The sequence below is a fragment of the Lagenorhynchus albirostris genome, chromosome 4 (genome assembly GCF_949774975.1).
Source record: "Lagenorhynchus albirostris chromosome 4, mLagAlb1.1, whole genome shotgun sequence".
Classification (NCBI taxonomy): domain Eukaryota; kingdom Metazoa; phylum Chordata; class Mammalia; order Artiodactyla; family Delphinidae; genus Lagenorhynchus; species Lagenorhynchus albirostris.
This window is the reverse complement of record NC_083098.1, coordinates 96414492-96434441: the sequence shown is the minus strand read 5'-3', so window position 1 is coordinate 96434441 and position 19950 is coordinate 96414492. Positions and strand designations below refer to the sequence as shown.

The 19950-nt window shown below is 43.6% G+C and overlaps 1 protein-coding gene across 7 annotated transcripts in view; it reads right to left on the bottom strand.

Annotated features, from left to right (window-relative positions):
* The window catches only part of SEL1L3 (SEL1L family member 3), a 97662-nt gene that overhangs the window by 14564 nt on the left and 63148 nt on the right, over positions 1-19950 (bottom strand). For 5 of the 7 annotated variants that reach the window (XM_060148398.1, XM_060148397.1, XM_060148400.1 and 2 more), the window contains 7 exons: positions 17327-17389; positions 13896-14072; positions 11405-11532; positions 9788-9871; positions 2031-2121; positions 1814-1898; positions 590-699 (listed from right to left, as the gene is read on the bottom strand). In XM_060148398.1, coding sequence (XP_060004381.1) covers positions 590-699; positions 1814-1898; positions 2031-2121; positions 9788-9871; positions 11405-11532; positions 13896-14072; positions 17327-17389 — 738 coding nt within the window. Of the gene's footprint in view, positions 1-589; positions 700-738; positions 1514-1813; positions 1899-2030; positions 2122-9787; positions 9872-11404; positions 11533-13895; positions 14073-17326; positions 17390-19950 lie in introns of those variants that run through there. The other 2 variants (XR_009540369.1, XM_060148401.1) reach the window with 2 other exon arrangements.

Below are 19950 nucleotides of genomic sequence, written 5' to 3'. Positions count from 1 at the left end.
AATAAAGTCTGAAATGTAGTTGATGGTACTGAACCAACACTGATTTCTCAGTTTGATAATGATACTGTGGCTATGCAACTTTTCTATAACTCTACAAATATTCCAAAATAAGAAGTCTCCCCCACCCAAAAAAAAAAGGTCACTGAGAGCAAAGTCCTATCACTAAACTATTGGCTCAGCTATGCAAGCAAACTACTTCCCATTTTGACCACTTCCAATTGCTTGAGTTCCTTCCTACCTGGTGAGCTAGTTTGATGGAATCTGGTAGAAAGACTCCTGGGTTTGGAGCCAGGAGACCTGGGTTTAGGCTCTGACTGCTTCACCTACTGCCTGCTTGTCTGGCCTTGAGCAACGTATCACCTTGTCACAATCTTGATGTTCTTTACTATAAAATAGGTCTAATTATCCCCACTCCCACGAGGTTGCTGTGAGAATGGCAGGGGAAACATAGTAAGTGCTCAATAAAGGTTCGCCATTCTGGCTAGTGCTCTCAGAGAGGTTTTGTGAGGGGCTCGTGAACACGGATGAGAAGTGACTTTGCAACCTCACAAAGAAGCGTCACCAGGGGCTCATTTCTGTTGCCGTTTACCTGTGAGTCTCCATCCAGCGCTGCTTGGGCATACATCTGCACGGACAACTCAAGGTCTTGTGATTGGTTTTGGTGACCATAGTAGTAAAGGTCTCCCATTTTCAAATACGCTGCAGGACAAAAAGGACAAGTAGTTTTATTTCAGACTGACCTTTTAAATGATTGGTCTATTTGCATGACTGCGAGTTTTTCCCACCCGAATCTGGATACAGGTACATCTTTAGGCTTCCTTGACGTGGGGAGGGAAAAAAAGATTATTGCACTGAGCACTCCCATTTCTAGACACATTTTCTTGCTTCGCTGGGTAGCTCTCCTAAATGGGTCTGTTTGTGAGAATCACAGTCTGCAACATCACAGCCCCAACAGCCAAGGTTGTTTGGGGCACGGAGATTTTGCTGCCTGGGTTTGATGACTGATGTGTATTTCTTTACTCTGTTTAAGCCACATATGTTATCTTTCCTCTGAGGAAAAAGTTTTGTTTGAGTGTATGTATCACTCAACGTCCAATCAGAATAGAATCTTCTTCAGGTAGTTCAAAAAAGGGATTTTAACACTGGGAACTGGCTACCAGGGTGTTGGAAGAGTTGAAAGGGCAAATGCGGAACAGTAGGCAACCCAGAGATTAGCAATGCAGGAAGCCACTACCTTCCTAGGCCTGGGGGCCAGCTGAGACCACAGAGGATGGACGGCCAGGCAGGAGTTGGAACCATGGAAATGCAGCCATTGCCAGAGACACAGCCCAAAGCAGAGAGAAGGGGAGAAATACTTGGGCTTCTCACCTCCTCCCACCCTGCAATCTCCTGCCAGCGCCTCCCATTGGCTGAAAATAATCAGATGTCACTGGGCAAAGGAGTCTGGGAACTGTAGTTACTGAAGGTCAGCCCTCTATCACACAGGGCAGAGCCAGGAAGACAGGGAATCCATCTGAGGGCAAAAAGGCAAAAGGCTGGCGCAGAGAATCTCTCCCGAATAGCTTTTTCTTTTGAATTCTCGCTGATTCCTTAGAAATGATGGGTCCAAGCATTCGGTAGACAATGGATGAAGAGAAATGTATTGCTTGAGACTGAGAGCAGAGTTTAGGGAAGATCTTAATAGCCGAGATTTTTCACTCTGTTTCTTAATTGTTTAGAAATATTACACCACACAAAGCTGTTAGATGTTCCCTGTTCCTAAAGATTAAAAGCCTCCAATGCTTCAAGTTAGCACCCATTTCTCTATACATACCAAATGAAGGAGCATCGATTTGAAAAACAGAGAAATTATAGTATCTCCAAACACAATTAACATCCAAGTACCTCTTGGCCAGGTCCTAAGGGGATGAAGGGGGAGAAAAAGTTAACTCATTAATATTTCTGCCAAGTGATTAATTTTGCCTCCATAAAACCCAATTCATTATCCTTAACCTTAGAGCTTCTAGTCTGAGGAGAATACATTTACTTACTGGCCTCTCCTCACAGATGTGAGCTAAATTTGTCTGTGACACTTCAATTCCAGTTTCTGCTGCTAAAACATAATACAGCAAAGCTTCGTGCCTAAAAATAGATGATTAATAATAAATTTCATAGAGTGGCTCTTACTAATACTCACAGAGAGCTTTATATTCACACGTAAGAGGGCACAAAATAAGCAGTTTTTTTAAAACCACAAAATCATGAGGTTTTTTTTTTTTTAAAATAAATACTGTTGTTAAAAATACTGCATGCACTGATTTATTTTCTCTCTTAAAAGGCTGAACTCACAGATAAGGTTGGGGAGCTAGTTGATACAACAGCTACCTCTACTGGCCGAATGGTACGTCGCGTGCTGGCTGGGGAGCTGTCTATTAGCTTTGGGTCCTTGAAATCCTTCCATCTTCCATCCTCGCTTAGAGGAGATAAGTGGTATTAAGAAAAAGCTCTGCACTTTTGGGTCCTGTTTTGCGAAGGGCTTTATGGGGCTTACGACTCTGAACAAGCTTAATTAAAGCTGAGCTTCTGTGGTACATTAGAAGTTTGGCAAAGGAGAGGCAGTTTGCAAGGGGCTTGATACCAATGGCCAAAAACACATCTGAAAGAAGTAAATATTCGACACCACTGGTAATTGAATAATTGCGAGACAATGAGACCACTTTTCATTTGTTGAGACTGGCACCTGATTCATAATACAGATGACGGCAAGAGCTTGGGGAAAAATGGACCTATTCCTACAACCACTGTTAGTGGGAAGCCAATTAATGGGATAGTTAGAGGTGAGGACTCTTACGAATGTACATACCACCTGGCCCAACAGTTCTGCCTCATGAGGGTTTATTCTAAGAAAGAATCAGAAACATGTGCAAAGATTCTGTGGCAACAGAGGTCATGGCAGAGCTGTTTCTATGAATTGGGGGAAAAAAAAGAAACAAATATCTGAAAATCAGTGACTAGTTCAATTAACCCATGGCTCAGCCACTTTCAGACGAGGCCCTTAAAAATGATGTTGAAGAAGAGTATTCAAAGATGTAGAAAAATGTCTATGCCAAAGTTTCCGCTGTGTAAAAAAAAACAAAAAAACAAAAAAACAGGATAAAACAGTGCAATTTCATTTTTGTAAAACAAAAATAAAACTGAATCCACACATGTACACACACTCGCGAATACATATATGCAGGAAAAAAAAAAATCTACCAAAATGCTAACGGTACTTATCTCTAGGTGGTGAGAAGGCAAGTGGTTTTTATTTTCTTTTTAATTCTCTGATTTCCTCCATTTTAACCATAAAATTGTTGTTTCTAAAGCTTATTTTCATTTTCCGTAGCTAATATTAAGCGCTATTTCTTAATTTTAGCTCCATCTAGGAGATGGTTTAAGAAAGGGTGGGGGGAGGTTGGGTTGGGGGAATAAGTAAGCAGATCCAAACGTCATCTTTTCTACAAGGCTAAAGCATCTCCTGGCAGGCCATCCCATGGGGACAGAGGGAGGTGACTGGGGGGTCAAATCAGGACAGGCAGACCTTCAATCAGACATACTGCAGGTCACGGCCATGTGGCTGCTGAGTGCGCTGTTTCCTGGCCTCTGAGATACCCAAGGCAGCCGACCAATTAGGCATGACTCATGCTAAAGAGACAAGGCTGGCTAAGCAGCTTCCCCTGCGAGGACAAGTCACATGAGAGAACCACAACTGCAACGGCAACAACACAAAAGACCCCCCAGACATTTTCTTACATAGCTTGCAAGTATCGTGTTTGGTGACAAGAAACCTCGGAGCAGACCCCAAATGGGGGAACTAAATTTGAGGGAAGTTCGGCAGAAAGACTCCATCATTCTACAATTAGGTCCCGTTCCAAAGGTCTTATAATCTCAAACACTCAGGTTTGCCCCAGTGCCTCAGTTTCCCCCACTGGATGGATGAGGGAAGGAGACGGTGTAGACTTGCCGGCCCAAGGTCAGATATCAGGTCGGCTCTCTCTGCTGCCATAACTGGATGAAATGGGGTTCCTGTAACTGCAATGTAATAAAATGAGGTTTTCTTAGATAGCAGTTGGGCAGACTGTTAGAATTTTGGAGTGGAGGACACAAGGTTGACACTTCCTGTAAGAACAGTCACTAGGATAAATTTTATAAAGACAATACCTTGCCTCTAAAGTTACTTGGAAGATGGGGGAGAGAAGGGAGGAACACATTTTATAGGAAGACTTCAATTGACCAATTATTGTATAAGCCGGGAGGAAATCTCACAGAATTCTCAAGTACTTCCTTTGAGGAAGCACTGAAATCACCAAAGAGATGTCTAAAAATATTGATGTCAATAGAAACACTGAACAGAAATCCACCTCTGTCTTCCATCTTGCAGAAGCCGTCAGCAGAGGCCGTAGACTCCGAAACCACCACCATCTGTTTTCATATATTTAAGTGTGAACTCTAGGCAAGGGTCAGAACACTGAAGAACAGACTTTCTCACCTTAAGACTTCGGAGACATGACACTTCTGCAGAAACCCTATCTGCACTTAGCCTCCTAGCACTTTGCTCTTACTTGTGTCTCAGCTGAGTCTGCCTGAAAATATTCATTACAGATATTTCTATCCTTATATTCATGGAATAAACATTTGCTCAGTATGGGCTCTGTGCAGGAGGACCAAAGCCACAAAACTGTACTGTTCTTCTGTGAATTTCCTCAAGGTTTAGGAAGCTACCAGAGGTCAGCTTTATTTCCGATGCACTGAAGTGAAATAGTCCCCAGTCAGTCATGCTGATGGGGGGTGGGGGGCTGGGCAGGGATGCAGAGAGGAGGGGATTTAGAGTAAAGGATGTGTGTAGGGGCACACTTGCTACCCTCCCACTTCAGACTTGGCACATCCATTTATAGAACTTTTATAATGATACTTCTTAATAATCAATCCTTTGGCTGCTTTCTGTGAATTGTGAATTTGAGTAACTCTGAGCAGTTTCTCAAACAATTCTATTGTTTTCTCTGGGTTCTTTTCTGCCAATGTCTAAAGCAGCCCAAACTGGAAGGATAAAAAAAAGAATCCTGGGGTCTCAGTGGAATTTAGGACCCTGCTCTAAGGCAAAAAGATGAATCTCTTTCAAGTGGAATCTTGCATGCCTGCTTGTCTTGCCTCAAGCTTACTAGAATCTGGCTAACCTCCTGGGTTAATTAAGTATTTGGGGTATATTTAAGACCAAGGACAGTAAAACACTTAGCTCACAGATGAAACACAAAGAGGGGTAAGACAGAGAGAAATGAAACACGACAGGCGACCTCTCCTTATCGTACTTCTCCTGGTGTCCGAGGATAGCCTCAGGCATGATAACATTATCTTCAGTATTTTGCCTAAACAGCAAAATGCCCTTTTTTTTTTCATTCACGCTCCTCTTTCAAACTATCCCACATAAATCTTGGAACAACACAGAAAAACACAAGCTCATCAAACTGACACATGTAATTTGAAAATAACGTCCAGAATAAATTCACTCACAGAAAATGAAAAAAGGGGATGGACTTGGGACATTGATGGATGACTTAGTTCTATTATAACAAAATAGATGGGACCCAAAAAATTCCACATTGCGGTGTGGGGAAGCCAACGCTCATATATTTCCAATTTAACCCCTGAGGCATCTGGAGGCCCCGAGAGAAGGAAGAGAGAAAAGCACTTTCTCTCAAATATATTTTGACAAAGATAGTCCCACTATAATGGATACTAAGTGTTTCTTCCTGTTGATAGAAAATGGTCTCAAGTCCAGATTAAGACATATCTTTAACAATACTTAGCATCAGCATCAAAATTGGCAAGGATATGAAAAAACAGATATTTATATGCGGTTGATAGGACCGTACATTGGTCAAATATTTTGGAAAACAGTTGGCATTATCTTGTAAAGTTGAACATATGGTTAGCCTGTGACCCCACTCCTAAGTTCATATTTTAGAGAAACTTTTCCTATTTGTGGCAGGATATGCATAAAAAATGTTCATGGCCACACTGTCCTTAAAAAAAGATGGGAAACAACCCAAATGCAAGTTATTATGAGAATTGGTAAATAAATTGTGGTATATGACAGCAGTGAAAAGGAATGACCTACAGGTACATGTATCAAAACATATGAATCTCAGAAACATCAGGTGAAGTAAACAATAACAAAGAAAAGCAGTGAAGAATTATATGTAATAGGATTCTAATGATATGAAGCTCAGAAACAAGTCCAATCTATTGCTTAGATTGCTATAATCTATTGCTTAGATTTGCTATATCCATATATAGCAAAACTATAAAGAAAGCAAGGGGCGGAGCAACCGTAAGATTCAGGACAATGGTTAGTTCTGGATATTGGCGCCACAGGTGGGTTTAATATGGGAGGAACATGCAGGGGGCTTCGATGGTTCATTTTCTTAAATAGGGTGGTAGGGCTATGGGTGTTCATTTTATTGTTCATTTATGCTCTGGAACTTACATACATATCACCTACTATTTGGTATGTATCAATTACCGTGTGATAAAAGAAGGGAAAACAACTTACCTGGCTCAGGTCACAGCTCCAGCTGAAAAGCTCAGCTCCTTTAACCTGGATTCTGAACTAGCTCCCCCTTTCATGTTCTCCCTTCTCTTCATCATCATTCACAGAGGTTTGGTTAGGAATCTCGGAACCCAGCTCTGTCATGTCACTACCCTCTCCCAAAGCCATCAAGGGCTCCCCACTGCTCCAGAAGCTGAGTAAAAAGTATATGACCTGCTATTTAAAGTCCCATAATGCAGCACCTCTTTGGTCTTGTCATATAGCACTCCCTTTTACAAATTTTACCCTCAAGGTAAACTGGTGGCTTAAAAATTTCTAGACATACCCTGAATTTTCCTATTTCTTTGTTTTTGTTCCTGTGATTCCCTTCACTAGAAGTGTTGTTCTCTGCATGACTAAGTGGAAATTCCACCCATCCCCCAAGGCCATATCGTCTGTTACCTCCATTATAAAGGCTGACCTAAGTCCCCCAAACCAGGTAGCATCTTTCCTTCCCCCAAATCCCTGATGCTCTTTATATACTGCTCATGGCTCTGGAGTTACAGTTGTTCTGTCTATTTGCCTTAATTCATTCTCTCAGTAGTTTTTGAGTACTTTCCAGTTGCCATTAAGTGCTGGGCACTGGGATACACATCACAGGGCGATCCACAAGGAAACAGCCATCATGACCCATCCAAGGACAAAAGGGAGTAAGGAGTTAAGCAGGATTTCTGGGCAGAGGGAACAGCAAGTGCAAAGGCCCAGAGGTCAGAGAGAATATGAGGCATCTGAGAAACTGCAGGTAGTTTAGTACCAGGAAGAGATGAGGCAGCAGGCTTCCCCAGCCCTACTTGTGGCATCCCCTGCAGCTATGGCAAGGCACCCTGCCTTTAAATGTACCCACTAAAATCTGCTGAACTCAACCCAAACTCAGCAACAGTGCAGACCACGTGTAATCCTTAGCTCCCCCTCCCTCCAAATCAATCATGTGATGTGGCTGAATGTTCTAAGAAAGACAGCAGGCCATGAAATCTTAATTCCTCTTGACCTTCACAGCAAATTTTTAAATGCACTCCCTGAAGTGCTTTGTGATTTTAAATTCAAAAGTCGGCAAGAAGGATAAGCTATTAGCAGATACTCTCTTTGTGGGAAAGTGTCAGACATCTTGGGGTGTGTGTGTGTCTGTGTGTGTGTGTGTGTGTGTTGGGGGGTGTTTACAGATATGCTCTCCCTTTGGGAAAACCCCACATATAAACATTTTGATATCTGAATGCTTAGTTTCCCCTAAGAAGTTGTGGGGAGTAAAGGGTGGGAAATTTGGAGGATGAGAAGTAGAAATGGGTAAAAGTCAAATTTGGGAAAAGTTCAAATTTCATGAACTGAAGCTTACTTGGGAAACAAATAAAACAGCCCACAAATTGTAAGGTGTATCAATTGGAAAATGATCATTTCATTAAAAAATAGAACTACCATATGACCCAGCAATCCCACTACTGGGCATATACCCTGAGAAAACCAAAATTCAAAAAGAGTCATGTACCAAAATGTTCATTGCAGCTCTATTTACAATAGCATGGAGATGGAAACAACCTAAGTGCCCATCATCGGATGAATGGATAAAGAAGATGTGGCACATATATACAATGGAATATTACTCAGCCATAAAAAGAAACGAAATTGAGCTATTTGTAATGAGGTGGATAGACCTAGAGTCTGTCATACAGAGTGAAGTAAGTCAGAAAGAAAAAGACAAATACCGTATGCTAACACATATATATGGAATTTAAGAAGAAAAAAAAATGTCATGAAGAACCTAGGGGTAAGACAAGAATAAAGACACAGACCTACTGGAGAACGGACTTGAGGATATGGGGAGGGGGAAGGGTGAGCTGTGACAGGGCGAGAGAGAGTCATGGACATATACACACTAACAAACGTAAGGTAGATAGCTAGTGGGAAGCAGCCGCATGGCACAGGGATATCGGCTCGGTGCTTTGTGACCACCTGGAGGGGTGGGATAGGGAGGGTGGGAGGGAGGGAGATGCAAGAGGGAAGAGATATGGGAACATGTGTCTATGTATAACTGATTCACTTTGTTATGGGGCAGAAACTAACCCGCCATTGTAAAGCAATTATACCCCAATAAAGATGTTAAAAAAAAAATTCTTTCTGATTATGCAAAGTAAGGCCACAGATGATAAACTTTTAAAAGATGATAATAATAAACATTGTTATTCAGTGCTGTTTTCCCTGGGCTCATTTCCCCTGAATTTCCTAATTTGAGATTCTCATTCACTGAGGTGCTATCTGTTGATTACGTGGGCACCCATGGACCAGAGAAGAAAATGGCACTCTCTTGGACTTATATTTTAATTTTTAATTGAGGTTCGGATCCGAGTAGGATCAGTGATAGGTGTGCTCTAATGTCTTTGAGGCAGTGGACCGATGGGATATGTGCTGATTTGCATATCCTTTTTAGTTATTATGGAAATACCCAGATCATTTAGGCAATAAACGAGCCAAGAAAATATGGCCCAAGGAAAAGTAAGACAGAATTCGAGGGCTTACAGAAGAAAACAGAAAGATGGACTCAGGTAGAGCTTGGAGAAGTGTGCGCTTATTTGTAAAATCAAGGAACTGCAAATAGGGGGCATTTACAAGTCCTCATGTGCGGGGTCTCATCCCATTCAGCACAGGATGAAATTTGCTAACTCCATCAGAAGAAGCTTAGAAAGAGTGAGTCTGTTGGGCTGTGACACTGGAGGTCTGGTGAGTGACTTCCAGAAATCCTACGGAAGGTGCGATAAAATATCTACCGGAAGATGTAGCCTGAGCCCTAAACACACTGCTTTCGCTCCTTCCCACAAACAAGGTGGAAATCCTGGACTTTCTGTGGCTTGCCAGTGAGAGGCAGAGGGTCAGCTAGGATCCCCTGTGCTGTCTCCAGACTCTGAAAGCAAGAAGAGCAAGCTTGAAGGGAAGAGAAGTCAACGTATCCATGTGTCTCTCAATTTGATGAATACGGATGCTCCCTCTAGAGGACTAATTTTTGTGTATAATTAAACATGGAAATGCTGTGTTTTCTAATCAACAGCCAATCAGTCGGTGATACTCTGAATATCATTACTGGGAGGCTGTGATTTCCCTGCAAATTGCTTTTTCGGTTTCATTTTAAGACTCCATCTCATAAGACTACACTGACAGATTGAAAGGTAAGGACTGAGAAAGTTCAATCTAACTTACCACGAGCCCTCCAGGTAGGCGTTGAGGCCTTTGCGAATGACGTGGCCCAAGTAGCCATTTTTCTCGGCTACATGCTTTGTCCATCTGAAAAGGAAACAGAAGAGAACATATCCAAACTATGGCAAATTAAATAACTGCTTTTGACTTCGTATGATTTCAATAAATCCCACTTGGGGAATATTTTGCTTCTTAGAATTTTTATGGAGCAACAAGCCAGAACTGAATGTTAAGAAAATAAAGAAAGATACATTTTGAGAGCCTTGCATTCAGTGCCGTTTCTAATGAATGCTTAGGAGTTGTCATTTTGGGGAAAAAAAGATGTGAAAAGTACCTAATGAAAAATGTCTACTAACATGGAAAAAGATAATCTTTATTAAGAGTTCTAGCAAGTTGATTTCAGAAGGACAGCTCTTCCTAAACAAAGACTCCAAAGAGAGACATTGCCAAAAAGATTAAATCAATAGAGTACCTGATGGGTGTAGACATACCGAGAGGAGATTTAGACATGGAAGGAGAATGTGGAGATCGAGTACATAGAAATGATAAATACACAGAGAGAGCTAAGCAGATAAATAACAATAAAAAATAATTATTATTCCATAGAAAACAAAAAGTTATGCAAGAAAGAAAGAGTAGTCATAGTATACTACATGGCTCAGCTATGAATAGTGTTAAATTGTCATAATAATGTAAACACTGATACCAATCCAACCAAACCAGTGATATATTTATGGGGAAGATGGGAGAGGGCAGGAAGCATGAGCATGCAGGGTAGCAATAGGTGGCAGAGTGAAAAAACTATATCTCTTTATCTTTCCCAGTGAGACATCATTAGACAATGCCTATAAAGGGTATAACAAGAAATAGTGGTTTAAGCATGTTATTTAGACATAGAGGCAAATAAAAAAGAAATGATTAAAAGATGAAAAGTGATTTATTCCAGGGAGCAGGAAATGGAGTGTGTGGAAGGGAGGCAGAGATTTCCTGTTTTTTCTTGTCAAATTATTACTTTTTAATTAAATTTTTGTTTTTAATTTTTGTCTTTTCAAACGACTTGGCTTTTTATGTGCATATGTAACTGATAAAAATAAAGATGAATTTTTTAAAATGCAAGAAAGGGCTTCCCTGCTGGTGCAGTGGTTAAGAATCCGCCTGCCAATGCAGGGGACACAGGTTCGAGCCCTGGTCAAGGAAGATCCCACATGCCGCGGAGCAACTAAGCCCGTGTGCCACAACTGCTGAGCCCACGTGCCACAACTACTGAAGCTCACCCACTCTAGGGCCTGCATGCTGCAACTACTGAGCCCGCATGCCACAACTACTGAGCCCACGTGCCACAACCACTAAAGCCCGCACACCTAGAGCCCGTGCCCTGCAACAAGAGAAGCCACCGCAATGAGAAGCCCGCGCACCGCAACGAAGAGTAGCCCCCGCTTGCCGCAAATAGAGAAAGCCCGTGCGCAGCAATGAAAACACAGCGCAGCCTAAAATTAAAAAAAAAAAAAAATTTTAATGTGGAAAAAAAGAATAAAAGAAAACTCTATTTTCTCAGGCATGGTGAATATAGTATTGAATATATGGCTTTCCCTTCATACGCAATATCTGGCAGGTTCTTACACAACAGCCTTCTCGGGATCTCGAGGGAATGTCTCCAGGTTGCCTGTGATATAGTAGAGAGAACACCACAAGGTTCCTTCTATGTGTCCGCCTTGTGCAGCCTTATGGAAATATTCACCAGCTAACGTCTGTAAAGAGATGAGCAAACGTCAGTCTCATTAGTGAGAAGTCCTCCTGGGCTGGTTTCATCAGAACTAAGGTCCTGAGGCACTTAACGCCTGATATCATCACAGGTTTATAACTTCTAACATCTTTAAGAAAACCAAGTCAAGTTCCAGGAAGACAGCCAATCATAGAAGCTGGCCTCTCTACATGATAACCTTGACTGTAGCTATTCTGTTAAGTTTACCCAATAAATAAGATAACAAGACACTACGAATATCATTATCACCTTATCAGATCCTCACATAACCCCTGCCAGCATCAAACGTCGCATCAGGTGAAACTTCAGGCATTTGCTTCCCTAACCTTGCTTAATACCTTTTTACAAACTCAGACACAAAAACTTCATTTCCAGTAGGAAGGTGAGAATTAGAATATGACAATAAAAAATCCATTCTGGCAGATGTGTGGGAGGACTAAAAGACATTTGCAATGCATAAAATATACAGCTTCCTAGTAGTCACACAGAGGCGGAGGGAGAAAAGAAAACAAACACTTAGACGGGTATACATTCCACTGATTACTATTATTCTTCCCAGGCAGTTAACTGCCATTTTTAAGTATGGGCTTTGGAGTCAGACAGGCCTGGGTTCAAATCCCAGCTCTGCTCCTTACTAGCTGTGTGACCTTGGGCATGTTAGTTAATCTCTCCAACTAAGAGAATAACTCAATTTCTGCAACTGAAAAATGTGGCTTCTGACAGTAGCTAGCAAGAAAGTATGGTGTGAGGATTAAATGAGATAACGTGTGTTCAAGGCTTGGCATGGCGCGTCACAAAAAATAATTTTTTTCTGATTCCCGACCCCCAACTCTGATGCTACAGCTTGCCCATCCCATTAAATGCTACCTTTTCTTCCAATCTCAATAAATGCCAAACACTCAGGGGTCATCCTGACTCCTCTCCCTGCCTCATACCTCATGTCCGATCATTGTCAAATCCTAATGCCTTGACCTTCAAAATATACCCAGAATCTAGTCACATCTCAGCGCCTCTTCTGATACTGCCCATCCTTTCTCACTTGGATTCAATGCATTAACCCCCTTGCTCTTGCTCTTGTCTCCTCCAAGCCCAGTCTCCACCAGGACCCAGGAGGAACCTGTTAAAACACAGCGTCTCCCCGCCCTGTTCAGAGCTGTCCCATCTTGCTCAGCGTAGCTGCCTCCTTGACGTGATTTTCCACCTCCTCGCACCTTCCTTGCTCTCTGGTCCTGCCAGTTCAGCCTCCCTGCTATTCCTCAAGCACACCAAACCTGCTTTCTTCTCTGGGCTTTTGCCCTGGCTGTTCCCTCTTTCTGGGATGTTCTCCCAGACATTCACAAGACTCCTTTAGGAGTTTGTACACTGTCACATTATCAGAGAGACCTTCTCTGATCTCCCTTATAAAATAGCATCCCCCAATCTCTAGCCTCTCGGTCCTCCTTATCCTGCTTTATTTCTCCCTGTAACACTCACTTATCCCACCTGCCCTCATACTATATATTTGTTTGTTTGTTATCTTTCTGCTCCACTGCAATGTAAACTTCCCCAAAGCAGGGACTGTTTTGTCTGCTGCTGTATCCCCACTGCCTGGAAGAGTGCCTGGCATAGGGTGGGCATTCAATTAATTTGTTGAATGTACTGGTACTCAGATTATTATTACCATCATCAATATTACTATTAATAACAAGGGGTTTCCATTTCACATGGGGACCAGGTCTTGACGCCACTTAAGTGTATGACTCTAAGTTATGAAACCTTTCAGAGCCTCGGTTGCTAACTCTGTTAAATGGATGTAATAACAGTAACTATCCCAGAGGGTAGTTAGGATGACATGGGATGGCACACAGAAAGTGTCTGTGAGCGTCTGACCTAGAGGAAGTGTTCGGCAAACGTTTAAGATTGTTACTGTTATTTACATTATTATTAAATCTGGTCTCATACCAGGCAACCCTATTTGGACCCAGCTTTCTTTGCTTCCAGTAAGATCAGTCATCAATCTCCGCACCATCTCTCTCTCATTGTCACCTTGCATCATCTCCCTCTCCTCTCCCCAGCTTAGGTTTCCTCCTCCATGAAGCCTTCCTGACTGCTTTGGCCTTCACTATTTCCCCTTTCCAGAACAGTTTGGGTCACAGCAATTAGCACACACTTGGCGTTGGGGTAATGCCAGCCTTTGCTCTTCACCATCTTGTCTTCCTAACTGGGCACTTGAGTTCCTCAAGATCACGGTCTGCGTCTTGGGTGGTGTCTGCACCACCCATGGGGCCTTGTCTGGGCTGGGCATACAGTACACCTGCTTCATGACTAAGTGACTGACCAGCTGCACAGCTGGTCTCAAGTCTTACTCACTTGATTCCTTCCAGGAACTCCTGGGAAAATGCCATCCAAGTACAGGACTCCAAGATTGTATGATGCATCTGGGTTCCCCATTTCTTCTGCTTTTAACCAGTACTTAGCCGCTTTGGCATAATTTTTCTTGAATTTGTGGTAATACCATCCCAGGCCATTGACTGCCTGATGCAATCCCTGGATTTTAGAACAACAAGAAAGGAATTCCTTTTTTTTAAAAACAAAAACAAAAAAACCCCAAACCCAGAGAGAATCAACTGTTATGAAAGCATTCTGCCTGAGTCTGAGAAAAACCTTTCCTGCCTCTTTTCTGGGGGCAGATGGCATTAAAGAAAAGCTAAGTGTTGGAAAACATGAGGCTGCCTCAGCGTCTTCCCAGGAGGATTTCACCCGGCTGCTGCTGGGATTTCTGCCTTCCAGCTCAGCAGTGATGCTGGCCCCCAAATCATCTCGCAGCCCCTATGGGCTCTTACGCAATGCCCTCGTCTACAGAAGGCCTCTTACTGTCCTGCAGTATCAACAATGCCCTTGAAATTCATGACCACTCAGCTGTGACAGGAGGCCGGAAACCTGCCCTGGCTGGGATGATTTCTAGGTGACCTGCCTGCCTATCTTTTGATTACTCTGCCCTGAACACCAACAAACCCTCTGTGGGAAGCAGCCGCAATGGCCTACTTGTAAAGCACAGGTGCTGTGGGACTGCTTGGCATCCCAGCTCCGACAGGTAGGGTCTGGTTGGGGCTGAGGCAGAGGGGAGGGGGGTGGTCTCAGAACTGTGTCTACATTGGGATGGTACCACAGAAGGCCTGGCTCATGTGAGTCTAGTCTTAAGGCCTCCTTGTTCTTGCTGATTCATGCTCTCAGGGGCCTGCCTCTGCTCTTCCCAGATGCTCCCACCTGCTCCAGCCTGGTTGTTGAAGGCTCAGGAGCCCTGCAGGGGGGTAAGTGTGCAAACCTGGGCATTCGGTGCTCTCGTTCCTCCTTTCCTACCAGATCCACAAGACCATGGACAAGCAGGGGAGAAAAGGACTGGAGAAGCAAACAGTGAGTGCCCTTGCATCTGTGAGACAGGTTAAGTTAGGGTCCAAGTGTGGAACCAAATCTCTTTTGCCTGCCCTTTCAGAAGTGAAAGACAGGTATCCCTCAGTAATGGATGCCAAGATACCAGCCTGCAGCCTTTTCAGTCTGCAACGACTCCTGAAATGCTCTACCTCCTACTTTTCACGTTGGACTCCAGGTGCCAGGAAGACCAGGAGAAAGAAACTGACAAGGCCCATTAGAACAGATGTTCCATGAGGGCAGGGATCTTTGTTTTGTATTCCAAGCACCTATGTTAGTACTTGGCGTAGAGTAAGTGCTCAATAAATACTTGACAAACGAATGAAAGCCATCCTTTGAACGCTGATGACACACAAAACAGAATCCAAATCCTACACCCTGAGGATCAAGAGTAGGGTTCAGGGCTTCCCTGGTGGCGCAGTGGTTGGGAGTCCGCCTGCCGATGCAGGGGACACGGGTTCATGCCCCAATCCCGGAGGATCCCACATGCCGTGGAGTGGCTGGGCCCGTGAGCCATGGCCGCTGGGCCTGCGCGTCCGGAGCCTGTGCTCTGCAGCGGGGAGGCCACAACAGTGAGAGGCCCGCGTACCGCAATAAAAAAAAAAAAGAGTAGGGTTCAGATTCGTAGGCCCTCAAGACAGTCAACACTTGGGATGGTGTCAGTGCCAAGGATCAGTTATAGAGGCATTCTTCTTGAGCTTTGCATGGTACCAGATGCAAGGCAGCCTCCTGAGAATTTGCAGGATGAGTGCATTTCCATGAAGTAATAGACCACGTCATATATAGTGGCAAGAACCAGCTTTGGGATAAGCTTATGGAATACATATCAAAATGGCTTGTGCAATGCTCACCTCCAGACACACAGGTTTATTCAAAGGTACCTGTCATCACTCAAAACATTCCCAGAATGTCCTTTAGACATTGTATTTGGACCCAGATCAGGAGTCCCACAAGAAATCTTGTTTTATTTCTTAATGCTCACACCTTATTCCGGACATTTCCAGCTGTATCCAAGTGACTTTTAGCTAATTCCAAAAATCAAACTCTGTGCTTCACCACAGTGCCTGACAAAGAGGAAGGGCTTAGTAACTCCCTGCAGAATGAATGGCTGAGAATCATGTAACACTTTTAAGAATGCGAGTACTCCAGGCCGTAAAACTGCATTTCCTCCAATATTCACCTCAGCTCTGCCAAAACTACATTCAGAATGCAGCACCTTAGACAACAATTCACCACGAGCATGCTAAAGAGATGCAAATTTCACACCTGCCAGGAAGCCCCATTACTTCCCCATTTTAGGATGCTCTGGGACCATGGCCTCAATGACCACCATTAAGCTGCTTTTCTATTTCTGCCCTATAGTCTGTGTCAGGGTCAGGAGCTGGCGTGCGCTTCAATGGTTCCCTTCTCCTGGGTCATGTGTCCTCTAGAAACCACACAGGTGGAGAAGAAGCCTCTTGGCATTCTTAACTCCATGCTCCAACTTCCTGTTCTACAGAAAAAAAGACACTCTGAGCTCCCTAAAGAAAGGGAATTGAGGAAGAAACATCGGCATGGTTACTTCAGGAGTCTTTGTTGATAGGGCAAATATTATCAGCCTCGGGGAGGGAGGCACATTCAGGAACCTGAAGGGCTATAAAGGGCCCTGTCAAGGTTGTAAAATTACAACGGTTTCTACCAATCCGTTTATTTGCAAATCTGTATGCAAGCACATGTGAGTGTGCACGTGTGGATGTGCATGCATTGGGGGTTTGCACGCAGGGATACGCATGCATGCATGCCTGTGTGCATGCGTGTGCGTGCGTGTGTGTGTGTTCCCCTCACAGGTGATATCATAACCTCCATTCTGTAGTGCAATATTTAAACTAGTTGGCTTGAAGATAACTTTGAAGAGTAAATAGTGACAAAAGGAAAATAATTCCTAAACTCGGCAGTAAACTTGATAAAGAGCCCCTTTGTTAAAGCACGGAGAAGCCAATGAGCATTGCACACAACAGGGTTAACCTTAGAGGATTCAGGCTTTAGGTTTTCCTAATTCAATGGCATCTATACCCATTCAATTTCAAAGAGCCCCCCTGCTGCTGCCTGTTATTAGGGCAGCCCTTGATTATAATTTTAGCCTTCAAACAAAATCAGTCTGAATTCTATGACTGGAAAGTGAGTTCAGCTTTCGAATTTTGCCGTCCTCATTGTGCAGGTTTCTGTATATGTTGTAGCTCAAAAATGACTAATCACTGCAAGGTCAGCGACCCCTCCCTCCCCACTGCATTTCTACCTTCTTCAGAAGGCTGGCCATTCACTCTCCTCGACTTGTAAGAGCATGGGTGTGTGTGGCGGAAATGTTTCCCTCTGACAATAGGCACAAGTGTTACCTTGGAAGCTGCTTTCTTCATCAGCTCTAAGGCAAGCCGTCTGTTCTTTTTTACTCCTTGACCCTAAACAATGATAAACAGCAATGATCACGAAGAAAATAAACGCAGAGTTGCATGCAAAGCCATCACACCAATCTGTCAGTGTTCAACAGAAGATACTAAAGCCCAAACCTTCTCAGTTAAAAATCTAATCTTTAAGATTTCTATATAGAGCTGTTACGTCATCATCATCATCATCATTTTGCATATATGTGTAGAAGAGAGGCAATAAACCTCACCCTCCCAGCTTAGCATCCATAAAAATTCCCCACTGATGGTCCAGCGAATCATATTCCCGTCAATCCGCAGGTGCTGTTGGGAGAAGCCATGAATAAGGTTAAATGAGTCTGGTCATCCTGGTTGTGTTTCTCTGGGGATTGCCTAATATGCGAGCAGACAGAGCACTTTATCTATGTCGGACAGTCAAGAGTTATTAGGCTGTCATTTGCAACCTTCCAGCGTCCTCGTGGGAGTCCCCAAGGTGAAGCACTGTGGCTTCAGAAACAGCTCGCGAGCCAGTGGTGAGGGAGACAGGACCCCTTAGAATCTGTTCCCTCAGACGCTGCCAAACTGACAAGCTTCCTCCAGCAAAGTCAAGTTTTTCCAGCAGAGGTGGTTTGTGCATCACAGAGAGAGAGAGATGTGGCTTTGGAGTCCTTGTTACAAGAGCAGAACTCCGTGGGACCATGCTGGGGTGTGTCTGCAGGACCACGTGGGAAAACGGTGGGTCTGAGGGTGGAGCGGGGGCGGGGGGGGGGGTCCCTGAGGGCTCTCTCAACATAGCCCTGACCATGCACATGGCAGGTGAGAGGAGCCGGATGAAAACCCTGATGCTTCCAAGCTCACTTAGAGTCTGTTATTGACCTACACAGCCCATGGAGTCCTCCTGGTCTCAGACTCAGCGCTTGACAGGGTCACATGTGATATAATGTTAGAGGGCTTTGCAATGAATACAGCTATTAACTCTATTTAAATTCTTAGCTCTACAGTAAATGAAGAGAGCGCTAGCAAACATTCCTGTGTTAATTAACGTGGGCCAAGAACTCTCCTGCCATATCAAATCCTCCCAACCCCAGCCGGGGTGCTGCTATCATTCTCACCAGAGAAACTTGCCCAGAATCACACAGTGAGCAAGGAGTAGAGGCAGGATTTGAACCCAGGCTCCAGAGTCCAAGTTTATAACTGCCATGCTGTATTTTCTCCTATATATTTTAATTCCCATGCTGAGAAAGTATAATGATCCGTAACCTCCTTACAGGATACAGAAAACATGCTGCAGAATCTGTCTTTGTAGTTTTCCAGGACCCAAAATAAAACTGTGAACCCAAATAAAGGTTAAATTACATACAATGAGTTTCTACTCGATTTTAACGTACCTATTTCATAAAACCGATGAGCTGAAGCAAAGTGGAAGATGAAAATATTTTTCAGAAGTGCACCATTACTTCGTTTAATTAGAGAGGGAGAGGAAAGACAAAAGGACATGAAGGCTGTTTGTAGTAACTGGATGGAAGCAATGAGACAAGCTTTTTGGATTTCGGGGAAAGCAACAGAACGACCAGGATGACGAAATATCAGAACCTGGTTGCACTCAAAGTTTTTCTCCAACTTCTTTGTTTTCAAGGAGTAAAACTGGGGCCCAGAGGGGTTGACTTACCCCAAACTTCACAGTTAGATCTGCAACCAGAACTCAGATACTCTGAGTTCTAGGCCAGGGATTTTCCAGTGTAATTATATAATCAGAAGTGGGGTGAGTTCTTGCACAAAGACTATATACTATGCACCAAGTCTGAGTAGTACTGGAAGTTGTAAAGTGAGAGAAGTGTAAAGTCGTGATGCATAGCAAGTGCTCGATAACTTCATCCACTGAATGAATCCATGGAGGACAGTTGCTGCAGTGAAAGCCCAAGCTCCGTCCTCATGTGGATGTGAAATGGGATGTACCTGACCGTCTTGGACAAGCTATAGCAGTCATCATGGCGCCATCTTTGAATACAATGAGCCGGATGTCCACACGAGGCAACAAGCCGAGAGCACAGTGCCGTTCTTCATGTTTGGAAAGTTCATTTGTTTTGTATGTTTTTTTTTACATTGAAAGTACTTAAAGACACCTTTGGCCAGAGGTAAAAATCTGCCTTGAGATGTAGATAAAGGGCTTCCTTCCTCCCACTCAGAGATAACTTAGAATGCAGGAAAACCAAAAAAGCTTTAAGGTTTGGGAAATCAGACCCTGAAGAAACATCCCGTCACCTCCCGTATCATTTATTTATGTCTTTCGCTTTCCCTCTAGATTTCAAGATCCTGGTGGGCAGAAGTAATGTCTGAGTCGTGCCTTTTCTTCTCTGTACTTTGGGCAGCCCCAATTATGGTGGACTGGTGCCTCTCTTCTGTGCCTGTCTCAGTCTTCTGTCTTGCCCACGAGTATCTGAGACCCCTGAGGTCAGGGATGAGGTTCATGCAACCATATGTCCCTCCATCTAGCACAGAGTCTGGCATTTTGTCAGCCCAGAGGGGGTGTTTATTATATAAATATACGAATGCATTGGCATATAGCTAAGAGTCAAACCATTTCTATGTTGATTTAA